The 14,749-nt window shown below is 37.2% G+C and overlaps 1 protein-coding gene across 1 annotated transcript; it reads left to right on the top strand.

Annotated features, from left to right (window-relative positions):
* The first annotated feature begins 7,566 nt into the window (after nt 1–7,566).
* On the top strand, nt 7,567–10,948 carry HOXA10 (homeobox A10). Its single transcript, XM_005296988.4, has 2 exons — nt 7,567–8,386; nt 9,538–10,948. Exons 1-2 carry the CDS (start codon nt 7,567–7,569, stop codon nt 9,810–9,812), a joined length of 1,095 nt encoding a protein of 364 aa, XP_005297045.2. The 3' UTR covers nt 9,813–10,948.
* The last annotated feature ends 3,801 nt before the right edge of the window (nt 10,949–14,749 follow it).

The following is a 14,749-nucleotide window of genomic DNA, read 5'->3' as shown; positions in this document are numbered from 1 at the left end:
TCTGGTGTTACATTACTGTGTATTGTTTTATCTAATCTAAATTTTACAATCAAAATCTACTGTGCAAGTTACTCGCCTATTTTTTCTAATCCTTCACTATCTTCCAAAGCACAATGTTCACACTGGTGAATAAACATGCAGACCAAAGCTCATTTAAATCTAAATTTCAATGGATCAAAAAGAGGAAAAATAATGCTTTTAGTAATTCACTGTACATATCACGCCTTTGTTCTCAGCTGTAAAATACACACAAGACGATAACTTATTATGTTCTAAGAATTAAAAATATATTGTTTATTTCAGACCACACATGTCTGGACGAACCATTTTAAAATTATTTTTAGTATCAGTAATGTTTGGGAATATTTTATCACCATAACCCTAAAGCGAATTTTAAAATGAGCTGACGTGTGTGTAAAGGAGTGAGAACATTGTTTTCTTCGAAAAGTCTTCCATGTGTGAGAGTGGTGGAACTGGGCTGTATGAAATTGTCCTTGATCTCGAAGAGGGGAAAAACAAAAGTTGGGAAAACAATGTCTAGATGAGACTGTGGTATGGAGAATGGCATTTTAATCTCAAATTCTTGTCCTAATCTTAATCAGGAAAAGAAAGTGCATACTGTTTTTGAATTGTTTACTGGCTTTGAACTTCTGTATTGCATTGGACATCACCCATAACCTTGAGGTGAAGGGCTAAATGGCTCTGGACCTGTGGTTGATAACCCCCACCCAGTCAGAAACGTCTCGTCAAAGGAAATGTTTTAAAAAATGAGAAAAGTAGTTTGCTTGTTTGTTTGTTTGTTTGTCTAGAATGCCACAATGGTATGCAAGTTTTAAAAGAGATGGATGGAAAGATACACAGAGAGAGAGACAGAGAAATAGATGAATGGCAGTGAGTGTTTAGCAAGAAGCTTCCTTTCCTAGTTAAAAATTAACTGGTATTCATGGCTACTCCTGGAGGTAGTTGAGCCATGGCGTTTCTCTGGTTGGGATTTGATTTCCTAACCCAATAAAAACACATCCTCTGTGTTGCTGTGACAATGTGATTATAAAAAGTGTCCATGACTTGTTCATTTGCATATATGGAATGCCCTGCTATAAACTAAGCAGAGGGTCTACAGCAATTTCTTAGATATAGAAATTAGATCTGAATAACACTTGTCTGGTCACATTCTCTAGCATCCTTTTATGAGAATAGTGAATCTGAATTCGTTAGTCAGTCACTGTTCCTCAGGTGCTCGATTGCCACAAGATGGCGTGCTTCAGATCAATGTCAAAGCCGCAGCGGGAGAAGAGAACCCCTGGAAAAAAAATCTTGGCCTTTGTTCACTTTACATTCTAGCAGCAGCACGTTAAATTATTGCACTTTCTATGCTACGGTTGGCAAAAGTAGCTTCAGTGGATTGCTTACTTGACACATGAAGTTAAACATTTCGCAAGGCATTCCTGAAAAATTTAATCCCGATTGACTTTGGTTTAGAAAAAGCATGAAGGTAAGTGCTTAGATCTGCCATATGTACAGAAATTAAAGTGGAATGGGTTGTTATCAAACTAGTTCTTGGAAAGTTTGCATGAGCTTTATTTGTTTTGTTTCAGTTAAGCATTTTGGAGGAGAATTATAGAGAGGGGAACTATTCCAAAAAGTTGGTTATTAAACTTAATACATGAAAGAATATTTAAGAGACTTTTTAAGTTTTAGTTGACTATTTTTCTTTTACTTAATAAAGTTTTGGCTAACAGTATGGAAAAATCCACGTTATGGGGATTTTTTTTTCAGAAGAATACTGTAGATTTCTTCCAATTATACAAATCGTTGCACTGGAAATATGATGAAACTTGACATTTATGTGTAGAACGCTAAGGGTCTTCAGTCAAATAGAGCTATGATAACATACACTGAAAATGACAGGTAATTTTGATGTTCTTATTGGACTTGAACCGTAGTTTGCTTATTGGTCAAAATTTTAATGGAATGGCTAGGACAATATTTGCTTAAAAACGTCACTATTCTGAGGCAAACTTTACTCTTTTCTTAGTTGCAGCTGGAAATAGATGTTGGTAAACGTATAGTTAAAGTCACTTGCACAAGGAATAAAATATTTGATTGCGTATTAAGTGAGTGTTTGAATAAGACTAACTTTAAAATATTCATTATCTATCTATCGCAGATAGAACACTGTTGCAGACGGATATAGGTCAAATATACCCATTTTTTAAGGCGCGAGTTGGGATGTAGTTGCTAACGTATCTTCAACGTGTAATTTAGCAGCTACTGTACTTCTGGTTATTCCTCCTGTTTCTTCAGTTCCAGGCTTCATTATAAATTCTGCATTTGAAAAATGTGTGGTTCTGTGAATTCACTAGTTTAGCCGCATATTTTAATACACAGGGTCCTATAGTCTGAGTACTTTGCTTTTAAATATCAGATTCAAATACAGTTAATTTAAACTTTGCTTCCTGATTGTAATACTATGCCATCGTCAAAAGAGACTAATGAAACTAGTATGCAATATTTTGCACGAAAAGATCATTTAAAACATGTTTAGATAAATGTTGAGTGAATTGTTAAAAACCCACATGCAATCATTATGAAGTATATTTTAGATCATTATCAGAATCTATGTATTAAGAAAATATATTACATTAAAAGTACAAGAATGTTGATCTTTTTTCACTTCCGCGGATAGGCGTCAATACTTAAAAAGGCACCTCAAAATAAAGCGGGACGAATACCGAAAGCCCTTTTAGTAAATTCTATTTTACACCAGTCAGATTAGGCTTAGCATATTTGGTCAAATATTTTCCTTGTTGTTCCCTTCCCCCATCCAGTACTCAAATGAATAAATCAAAGAGACCCCAGTAGTAGTTAAAGCGCCCTCTGGTTACAAATTGTTTACTGATGGTCTTGGTCATAGGACAATATTTAAAAAAAACAAGCTTACTTCTTACAATAACTGTTTATTATTTCACATGGTTTGGAATAGCGTGTTTTGGAGGAAAGAGTCTAAAAGAAATTCAGTATTTACTTTGCGTTAATTATTCATGGACACAATTCTATTTTGCGTGCTAATGATACCACTTCCTATACTAAGGGGAGGTTTTTCATAATGTTTTGTCACACCCTTTTCATCTAATGGTCTAAAATTGCAATTTGAGGCCAATATCTATCTAAACATCTAGCTAGCTAGCTAGCTCTCAAGCTGCCTCCACCTCGAAAAGGGATACTTATATTTTACATCAAAACTGTATTTAAAGAGAAGGTAGTCACAAAAAAGACAGTAGCTATATAACTTGAAATGTTTAATATTACTGTCTGTCCTAAATCTACATTAAAAGACAGATCTCTACGTCTGTACCGTATTAAGGGCTACATAGACATTAGAAAGCACTAGAAGAGGTCTCACAGAGGTTAGTGATTAGGTAAATCCTTAAAAATTGTTCTGGTGTAATTTTTTTATACTGTATAGTAATCATAGGGGTCTATACTTCGGAAAGGGCTCATCAGAGTTATGTGCAAAATACATTGCTAATCAAAATTAGTAAAACGGCACACAAAAATATAAAATATATTCAGAAGATAGAAGGCCTTCAGACGGCTGGAATACAAATTAAATTGCAACCTCAATTTCAAAAAGGATAACCTGCTAAAACATCCCAAGGTTCATTTTGTCCCTTATAGCGTGAAACAATTTCTAGTAAAGATAAAAATTGGTGAGCTAGTCATTTATCACCTTTCTTGGCGTAGACACGGTTTCTAAACCTCCTGATTGAAAGCCGCCTTCTTTGGATCAAATCCAGAAAGAAAAGTAAATCTGGCACACATACACGGTCCTGACAACTGACAGTTCTAATATGAAATAAGTATTCACTGACTGCATTAGTTTTTTGAGATTTATACAATGTAATCTACCTCTATATACTCATATAGGCGGCGTACACACGCCCATGACAAACTTCAGGAGGGTTTACATTTTAGTATATTGCAATTTGCCCACGTCAGAAACAAAAGCATATTTTAATTAGCATACAAAATAGCATCAGCCGATTAACAGTGTTGTACCTTTTGTTTTGTCTAGGAAATAAGAAAGAGATAAATCATTATTTAGCTTGATGCATTTTAAAATTTCGAACCAGAGTTTGCATGAGGGTGAGCTGTCCCTTTTAATTTATTTCTTTTAGTTTTTAATTTTTAGTCTAACCAATAAAAGAGTTTAACGACTCTATTAATACATCCATTACACTTTTCTTAGATTGGTAAAGTTTTATTTTGATCTTGTTGTCTGTGTATGCCATTAATTTAGATTCTCCACCAAATAACACTTTTACTTGCTTAGATGCTTTTTAAACTGTACTTGCTCATTTGTATTTACCTCCAGATGGTGTTGCTTATATAAGCAGAATTTAGAAGAAACTCTTTCTCGTCCCTTGGAATAGACAATATTATTCAAAATTTCTTTAAAGTCGGGGTTAATCTTCAAGAGACACATTGTTAAGTGTTTAAAATGTAGTAGCTACACACGCTGCATGCCAAATTAGTTTAGTTTATCCAAAATTGGCCATTATCTTTTATAGTTAAGAATCAAGTGAACATTATTAGTTTTACTTCACTGGGTTTGATGATGTTAGTTACTATTTGCCTTGGCCTTGTTAGCGATTAAAGAAAGCACAGATAATACACAGCCGAGTTGAGTTCATGATCTAGACTAAGTGCTTTGACCATCAAAGCAACACTGTTCATTACTATAAACAAAACAATAAAGGGCATAGATTTCTGTTTCCTGTTGCAAGTTATAGGTGAATACCTATCCTTTGGGTTAAAGTAATCAGCATTACTAATGCTAAAAATCAATCCCTCTGTGGCAGATCTTTTGCTACAAAGGATAAAAGAAAGTATTGAGTTAAAACCTGTTTTCTTTCTTTGATTAGTCTGTGTCCTGTATTTCATCTCCCTGATTTCTTTGCTTTAGCATTTTTTAAAAAGGCAAATCCAATTATTTTTATAAAATGTGCAATCGTTTTATTTAGGCTGACAAGGATTTTACATACTTTTCTATGATCCTTTTTCACTTTAATACAAAATTAATTTTATTTTTAAAAACTAGCTGGTTATTTAAAAAAACAGTTTTGGAAGGATTTCAAGCGTTACTCTTCTATTAGTATAGTTTCTAGATTTGCAATCCATTTCTATATAATTTGGCAAATACAGAATAAACACGCCGCAAGAGTAGACTTCTCCGGTGTAAATTTTATACCTGATTTGGGTAGAGAAATGTATTTGGAACGTGGAACTAAGGGTCACATTTCATTTTATTTAGATCTGTATTTATAACGCTAAGCCTATTGATAATAACCTTCTTGTATACTAGCCAATAAACTGGTTCCTTATATGGTATTAATTTTGTTAGCAGTGATATGGCCCTCACAGGAATCTGATAAGGGTTTGTCTATCACACATTAACACATTGTGGGGTAAGTCGAGTTTGGGAAATACACACAATATTACAGCAGGAAAAGAAAAAAGTAGAGGGATTCCGATAGGCTGTTTGATGTCCCCAGATCACTGCATTCGACCATTACGTCCTACTTGGCAGTCGTATGTAAGCAATGGTATAATGCTCATTAGATAACATTTGAAAAATAAGCAGCATTTCCATAAAGATTTTATGGGCACTGCAAAGTTGTAACAACCTCTACCAGCTCACAGCGTTTCCAGCTGACAGGGAAAGAACCTTGGGAGGGCCCCTTCAGCTTAATTTGCCCATGGAAACTAACATTTGTGTCCCGCTGTTTTCTGTACGTTTCAAAATAACTTGTCTAGGGGAATGTCAAAATGTGGAAAGAAATTTCCTCGTTGTAGGCAAACACTAAAATATTAAACCACGTGAGGCTCGACAGATCAATAGATCGAGGGGAAATGTACAGAGTACAGTTGACACTGTTATTCTTGTAATATTCTCCTAGATGCTTTGAACGCCAAGGGTATGCGCTGCAGGAGTGTATGGCTGAACGCCTGCCTGTTCTGACTGACACAGTCAAGCGTGGTCAGAAAGGAAGCCAAATGACCACTTTAACTGTTTCCTTGGCATTCTTATTGGTTACGGCTGGCTTTATGGCAGAGCTGGGTGCCAGAATGAGGCGAGCATTAAGATTTAATGAGCAATATTTATTTTTCAAACGGTTATTTGTACTCATCGGGAAGCCAAAGACAACCGATCTTTTGCTTCTAGGATCTGAGGATCAGCTTTGTGTTTTAAACAGAAGACCCATATACTAAGCGGGCATGTGTCACCGAATGCTTTAAAAATATTTAAAAATCCCACGCAGCCATAGACCCTGCACAAAAGACCATGTTTTCTCCAAGTCCGTTGTATGATTTTAAAATAGCATAAATGAGAGATGATATAAGTGAACCATCATCCAGCTATTTCATTACAAAGTCTATCCAACGCTCCGTCTGCATGCCTGTCTGCGCTCTGCCTAGGAGCTCCGCTACAATTACACATTGACTGTACAGCATTGTCTAATATCCCAGGATTAGTTGTTTTAGGATTTTACTCAGGAAATGGACGGTACATTTTAACAGATTCACAGTGAATGATTCAAATGAGAAAATGTAAAACATAAGTACCGATATATAAACACGTAGGGAGGGTGGTATCATGTGGGAATCCATTTTCACTGTTTAGATTTGGATTCTTTCTGTGACTTCTATCTTTTCATTTGAAACGTTAACCAGATTTAGGGACAAATCCAAGGTGAACCATAGTATTAGAAGATGCAATCACAATATTCTGCCACAATGGAATTAGTTATTAATTGATTCTTCAGTACTCTAGCCAACAACTATTCATCTCTAGTACATTTCAGACTAGTTTACAGTAATTCACATTTGGTGGTGATATTAGTCTGGGAATAGCTAATTTCTTAATAATTTAAGGCTACAGAAGCCAGAATCCTTTATAGCGTCAAATGGTGCGTGATAAATAATAACATTTTTTTTAAAAAGTAGGCAATCAAATAAAATGTCACAGACCCCAGCCGTAAAAACAGAGGATTCCTGGCTTTATTAATATCATCACAAACACATGCTGTGCAAGGAGGCGAGCACGCCTTACTTCCGGAAAGCACAACTGTAGGAAAAGAAGTGATAATAAAAGGTTTATTTATATCCCGCTTCATCCTAGGTAATAATAAACATCAGACTGCTCTGCTACTTTATAGCAGTGAATGTGATAATAGAAGAGTATAACGTATGCTAACACTAAAATAAGGTAGGAAATTGTTTTATACTTTTCAGTGTGCATCTGTATCTCCGCATACACGTATACCCTATATCTACCTATAGATATCGATATGGGTAGATTTAGGTGTGCGTCTATATGGAAATAGATATTACACATTAATATACATATATATTCTAAATACAGAGGTCGACCTGAGACCAGCTCTCTGCATACGAAACCAAACTGGGAGGGGTTGCTGGTAGAGCTTGGGTTTCCATTGGCTGTAAGCATTTGCCGTGGTGCGGGGGTATCTCTAATCATATTCAGCATGTTTTGCACAAGAAATGTCAGCCAGAAAGGGCTATCGGCTCCCTTCGCCAAATTATTCCACAACAATGTCATGCTCAGAGAGCCCGGCTGCAAACTCTTTTTTGGTAGACTCCTTGATCAGCTCAGGCAGAGGGGAAGGAGGAGGAGGAGGCGGAGGAGGAGGAGGCGGCGGCTACTATCCCAACAGTAGTGTCTTTTTGCCACAGGCATCCGATTTGTCGTATGGGTTGCAAAGCTGCGGACTTTTCCCAGTTTTGAGCAAACGCAATGAAGGTGCTGCTCAAAGCATGGTCCCCACTTCTCATCCCTACATGTCAGGGATGGAGGTCTGGCTAGAGCCCCCAAGATCCTGTCGCCTGGAAGAGCCTGAAACCCAGCAGGCTACCTCCTGCTCTTTTGCTCAAAACATTAAAGAGGAGAACTCTTACTGCCTCTATGATTCAGACAAATGTCCTAAAGGTGCAGCTGCCACAGATCTATCTACTTTTCCAAGGCTAAACGCTGAGGTCTGTCCCATGAACAACGCTAGTGGGGTTCCTGTCCCAGGCTACTTCCGCTTGTCTCAAGCTTATGGCACTTCCAAGAGCTACAATGCTGGGCAAGTTGTTGCTTCCCAGTTCACACCGCAGCCCCAAGTTCGTTTTGATGCGGCTCCATCTTTGCCTTCAGTCCCAACAGAAGCGGGGAGGACAGAGACCGAGGAGGCTTCCCCCAACACCTTGGCTTGCGTCTCCCAGAGGGAGGAAGACGCCCAGGCTTCGTCTTCGACCGCAGAAGAACTCTCCCCAGCTCCGTCAGAAAGCAGCAAACACTCTCCTGAGAAAGAACCCATAGGTAAGCAAATAAAAGCCGTGTGAGGATGATAGTTACATCACAAATGGAAAGGAGGATTCGAGCAGCCTGCAGAGCTGGCAAGAAGCGCCGCTCAGACTGACCTTCTGAACTTTTTAATATTTGGGCGTGGGGATGTAGTAAAAAATAATGTCCATCCTATAGTTTAAATGTTAAAGTCCCCGCTCTGGGCAAACCTTAACCTGCATGCGGTTTAAACATATAGAAAAACAGAGATCCATCTTCCCAGTTGATGTGAGGGTGCCTAAGAGATAACATAGATGTTTGTAAAGCATCCAAAATAAGCAATAGGCAGTGCCAATAAATAAACCCATTAACGGGGTAAGTTATATTTTACGATCCAGAATGCTTTTCAAAATAACTGGCGCGTTGAAATGTTCTTTCTATGAACTGCTATCAAATTAGACTGATGAATGCTCCACGAATATCCTTCAGTGTCTTCAATAGATAACAGGGCTGTTATTATTTATTATTGTGATCCCATAGGCAAAAATAAAACCCTAGTGGGCGATATTGTCAGACTTTTAAGTTGCTGATCATTTTACAATTGATTTTTTTAGATATAATACAGTTGCTCTATTAAACAAAAAAGGAAAACCAAAACCATCACCCACTCCACTAACAGACCAATATCTAAATAATAGCAACAAACACCTACAAAGGGACCTTAGTTTGTTTTTAAAACTGGGTAGAAGCTTCCTACTTAAGCGGGAAATAAGGCGAAATAGCTCATCTTGTCTTCCATCTGCAAAGCTCGCTTATAAAGTTTAAATCCGCAGTTTTTCCTGACGCAGTTTTGAAAAGAATAAACTGAACTGCAACACAAGGGTTGGGCGGGGGAGCCATTTAAAAAGCCACTTCCATTAAATTAACTGACCACTGACGTATCTCTACCACTGTAGGAGCCAACCATTCTTTTCATTAGGAAAATGGAAACACAGACGTTCAGTTTTAATGATCTCTCCGGGCTTTTGGGGGCTAGATTTTTAAAGGAAACGTCGACTACTCTAAACAAGAGGCTGAGGTGCCCGCAAGGACTCCCTAATTTAGAACTGTGACCAGGGGGCGCACCTTGAGGAACCCCTTTGCCTCTGTCATCTGGTAATGTCCCTTTTTTACTTTCTTAAAACTAGGCAATTCAAAAGGAGAAAATGCAGCAAACTGGCTAACCGCAAAAAGTGGCAGAAAGAAACGATGCCCCTATACCAAGCACCAAACTCTCGAGCTGGAAAAGGAGTTTCTATTCAATATGTACCTGACTCGTGAGCGTCGCCTAGAGATCAGCCGCACAGTCCACCTAACAGACAGACAAGTTAAAATCTGGTTTCAGAACCGCAGAATGAAACTGAAGAAAATGAACAGAGAGAATAGAATTCGGGAGCTCACAGCCAACTTTAATTTTTCTTGATAAACCTATAAGCACATTTTTTATGGTTTAAAGAGCCAGTATCATTTTCCTAGGCTTTAGTAATCTGCACCTGTATGGATTAAGGATTTTATACATTCTCAGTATGTCCATAACTTCTTTATAGCTATTTCTGGGGGGGAAAGCCATAATGATGCATAAAATTCCGTGTGTGCCGCCCTTGTTCCATTACAATTCCCTTGATGTTATTTGCTTCTTTAACTTTGAAACAGAGACATATGATTTCAAGAGCTGCAAATATATTTTTTTTCCTCTTGAAAAAGTAAGCAAACCCGGTTAAAGGCGCGTTACACTTTTAAACGATAAAAGGTATATGTGGACCGTGTGTAGCTTAATAATGAATAATTGAAGCCTTGCCATAGTTCTATGTAATGGGAGCTCAACTTTTCCCCCTCCAAATGGCAGGAGTTCCAATAATTAAATGCAGGCATGCTTTAAAAGAAGGGCTTCAGGGGAACTGGTGTTAGCCTCTGTTTTCTTTTCCTTTTCCTTTAACATAACAACCAATATCTGAAGCTTTAAAATTGGCCAGGAAAATGAAACCTTTTCTCTTTAAGGATATAAAAGATCTCGTGTTGCTTATGGACTAAATTATTACACTTACCTCTGAATTTCACCCACTCTGTCTGGTTGTAGATATTGACCATAATGTAGTTTTGCTTAAATATGTGGAATTAGTGGATTTTTGTCTATACATGACGTTACCGCTGGTAACGCATGACAAGCACACAACAATCCCCCCCTGTCTTGAGAAAAAAATAGACCCTTTTGCTAGCTAAGTTCATTGAACATCAGAAGGACTTGCTGAGCCAAAGAGCGAGGGAGAATGTGTCCGTCTATCCTTTATACTGTGAAGTTACATGCATAAAAAAGGTCAAACGTGTAGGTGCAAAAAGAAATAAAGAAGGGGAAAATATAAATACAGATATGTATAAATGTCTATTATTATAAAAATGACGATACTGGTTTAAGCAAATGCATTCTATCATTATTATAAATGTTAGTTCTAGCTCTATCTAGTACTTACCTTAAATCGGAATAAATTAATATTGTAATGCTGCTGTGCGTGAAAAGACGATGTTTATGTTCTCATAGAAGAATAAAAGACGTGGAATGAATCCTTTTAATTTTACCTCTTTTTGTGACTGTTTATCCTCAGGTTCTACTTTATGTCTTCAAGAACTTTTACAACAGGAATAGTTGCCTAAACACCCTGCAATTACTTTAGGAATCTATTTAAATATTACCTAGACGGTCGTAATTTGTCTGGGCCATATAGCAATGGTGCAGTAAGGTTTGTCGGCTTTTGTTCAGTTTTATGACTTGCTAGTATATCTGGATTGTTGCTGTCTTGGACGAGTGGTTTCAGTTGAGTGAGGAACTGCATAGACAGAGGAAGCAAATTACTATTTCTTGAGTGTAGCGTATTGATTTTTTTTGTTTGTTTGTTTGTTTTGGAAAAATAAAACACCTTGAAATATGCTGATGTTTTTGACTCCAAAGGATGGTGAAAAACCTAGCTTTAGCAGATGGCTCAGAAGAAAATCATAAAGGTGAGCACATGTAAATGAGGGTATTAAGGTCTTGTTCTCCTTATCAAACTGGTCCTAGCCACTTTTACACATCAGTATCCTCTGCCTTTCTACCTGTCTGCATGTTGTCAGGCTTATTTAATATGCTTTTTCTTTCCTTGCTGCATGTTCAAGTATTAAAGAGTTTTGCACTAGGGGGAAACAAAATATAGGGCCTGAATAACGGCTACAGCTAATTCTTTCTTTCGGGGGGAGGGGCGGCGGAGATAGACTTAACCCGGGCTTATGGCGAGTCTTTAGCTTTTTATGATGTACCATTACCGCGCACGGCTTTTCTTCACTTTTTCATGTGCATGGAGAATTAGAAAAAAAACTCACAAGAGAATATTCCCGCCCCCACACACACATTTTAAAAAATCCTAGTCAGATTGGAGTCGGTGAGCGGTGTAGGTTGTGGGGGAGCGAGGGGAGGTGGAATGTTTTGGTCACATTTCTGGTTTTATTTTTATAGCGGGATCCTTGCGTAAGGAACACGGCTAAGGGGAGCGTAATAATTAGAGCGCTGAGAACTGTTCTGTAGTTTAGGTAGTTTCATGTTGTTGGGGCTCCACCTTTCTCTCTGCAGCACGAAACTGCCTTAATTACTTCAGTTGAAATCATCACCAGGTATGATAGTGCGAGTTGGTTTACTACCGAAGAAATCTTACAGCTGAAGCTATCTGTAGGCGTCAAGTCCCAATGCCATTGTTTCCTATCAGCAACGAAGGTTCATTCACTTCCCAATAAACGTTGCAGCCAAGGGGGAAATCTTGGGGAACTCTTCAAGGTTAGCTAGTTCTTGAGTAAGCCTGCTTGCTTATGGAATTTTTAAATATATCTTGTCGTCTCCATTCAAGGTCAGGTGCGCTTTACATTCTGCTCAGCAATTGTTCTGTTTTTGTTGTTGTTGTTGTTGTTTTTGCTGGATTTTTTAAATGCGTTACTATTCAATTGCGTGCCAATATTCATACACTCTGTCATCCTGAGTCCTTGCAATGTAGCGTCAATGTAAGTAAGCAAAGGTAGCGACTGCAACCAGACCAGAGACGGAATCTCATTTTTTTGTTAAGATATTTTATGTCATTGTGTCACCTTTTTTTTGCCTGCACACTGTTATGTTATTTCGTGTTCATCTCAGCCTTGAGTGTACCTAAAATCTAAGTCTGCTTCTACATATGTCCAGGGATTAATCATATATTACACAAAAGGACTTTACCGGAGGTGAAGGGGTAACCAGAAGTGATTTAAAATCGGCCAAAACCCATTTCCCTATAGCTCACAAGGCCTCGGTTACGATCATTATTACAGTGTGTCCAGGCGCCGACATTCCATTGAGGCTGAATGAGCAACAGCGACCTCACTGGGCCTTGTGCAGGGGATCTAGGGCTGCCGGCTATTGTGTACATAGACCAAACAGAAATAGGAGCTGCAGCCCTTGTTTAGATCACAGGCACAACATTTATCCTTAACGTACATGATCAAGATTTCTTCTGGCTGCAAGGACTTGGGAAGTATTTTAAAATTGAATATCATTTTTGATCTTTCGTTTTTAAACTTTTCAGGACTCATATAGGCTACAGTGAATAAAAATAGTTTGGAAACGGGATTTTCACGGATTATGTAGATGTGTTATAATTAAATTCTCATAGGAAGGGATGCATTTACAAAGAAAGAGTCAAACCTTTCAATTGCAGACATATGACTCTGAGTGTATATGTCTGTATACACACTGTATGTATAACGATGTATACTTATGTGTTTGTGTGTGTATATCTATCTATCTAAGTTATAGCGTGTGTACATAGGCTTGCCTCTGCTTTATTTAAAATTTTCAGTGTATAATTCTAATTTCATGAGCACTTATCTCAAGTTCTATACAAATTTCCATTTTAAAATTTCTGGAACTGGTTAGTTTTCAATGGAAATAAGTTCTTTAAGAGGCGATCCAGCAATTCCCATTCAATCAAGACTGAACATTCCTACAGACTATTTATCCAAATGCCAAAGCCTATATGGAAGCTCTATAGTGCATTAATGGATAAATTGCATTTACTATTTCCCTTCAGTTAAAAATAGCAATATCCTTTCTGTTACATTAGGTTTAAAAATCGTATCTAAATTGCAGCTTTAGAGTTCTGATTATACAGGTATGGAGGACAGAACCTTTTTTAAAATTACTACAGATGAACTGTTTCTCTTCTAAATACCCCGAGATACCATATAGACGGACCAATTTTATATTATTTTTTCCTGGTGGTGACTATCTAACTGTCTACGTGATTATGTTTCTTATAGTTTAAAATTATTTGTGATGCAAACTATATCAAATTAATAATTTCAATACCCTGATTATCAGAATTTAAAATAAACTCGCCATAAAAGGGGAAAAAAGAAAGGAGAACATATTGAGTGTGTTAGTCAGAAACCTGCCTGAAAATAACGTTATTTATTATGTATTATTATTTTAACTCTAGGTGTCTTTCAGTCTCCTAATACTCCTTTAATCCTGCAGCAAGCAATTTTCGGAATACATAGGGTGTTTAAGAATCTGCCGTATTATATTACATTCTGTCTATGTATATAAGTGTGAGCAATCAAAAATGAAACACGCTGCAGCTTCAGTACCCAAATTCTAACACAAACATCCAGGACTCCTGGAGTTAAGATTATTTTTCTTACTGGAAAAAGGAAGTTCTGCAATCACATTTCACCCCAGTTGATTCAATAATAAATACAAATGACGTGGAGTTCCGTCTTTCAGTAATAGACATAGACTTGTTTTTCTATTGCGGTATGTCAGTACACGCATGAAAAAAAAAGCTATAATGAGTACATAGAACTTTATTTGCATTAAAAATGTTGTAAAAGAACGGATTGCCATTCGCTTGGGCAATCTCTAGGTTTTTTTTTTTTTTTTTTTTTTTTTTTTTAGGTTTTCTGACTAATGTATTAAATAATAGTTTCATGTAGCTTTTGTGATTTCAAATCAGGATAGAAACTGTTGTTAAAAATTACATCTCTGTAAGCTTTCTGGTGTAGTTGTTGGGAAAAGTTGAAAAGAAACAAAAACAGAGCGCGCGCGAGAGACCAAATAGTGATGTAAAACTAATGAGAAACATATTTTTGCATGCAGAATATTCACACATGAATTTAATTATTACGCAGTTGCTCTGCCGTTTCCTGGTCTCTATGCTGAATAATATTTTTCAAATGCAGTTGACAGAGATGTTTTCCCCCTCCCATTGGTCTCTTTTTCCTTGCAACAACAGGAAATAAGCAGCACACACATAAACAGAAGAAGATAATTAAATCAATTGTCATACTTTCAAATGTTTCAGCCATTAGTTT

Source organism: Chrysemys picta, chromosome 2 (genome assembly GCF_011386835.1).
Source record: "Chrysemys picta bellii isolate R12L10 chromosome 2, ASM1138683v2, whole genome shotgun sequence".
NCBI lineage: Eukaryota > Metazoa > Chordata > Testudines > Emydidae > Chrysemys > Chrysemys picta.
Note: the sequence above shows the minus strand (reverse complement) of the source record. Positions and strands in the feature narration are given on the sequence as shown.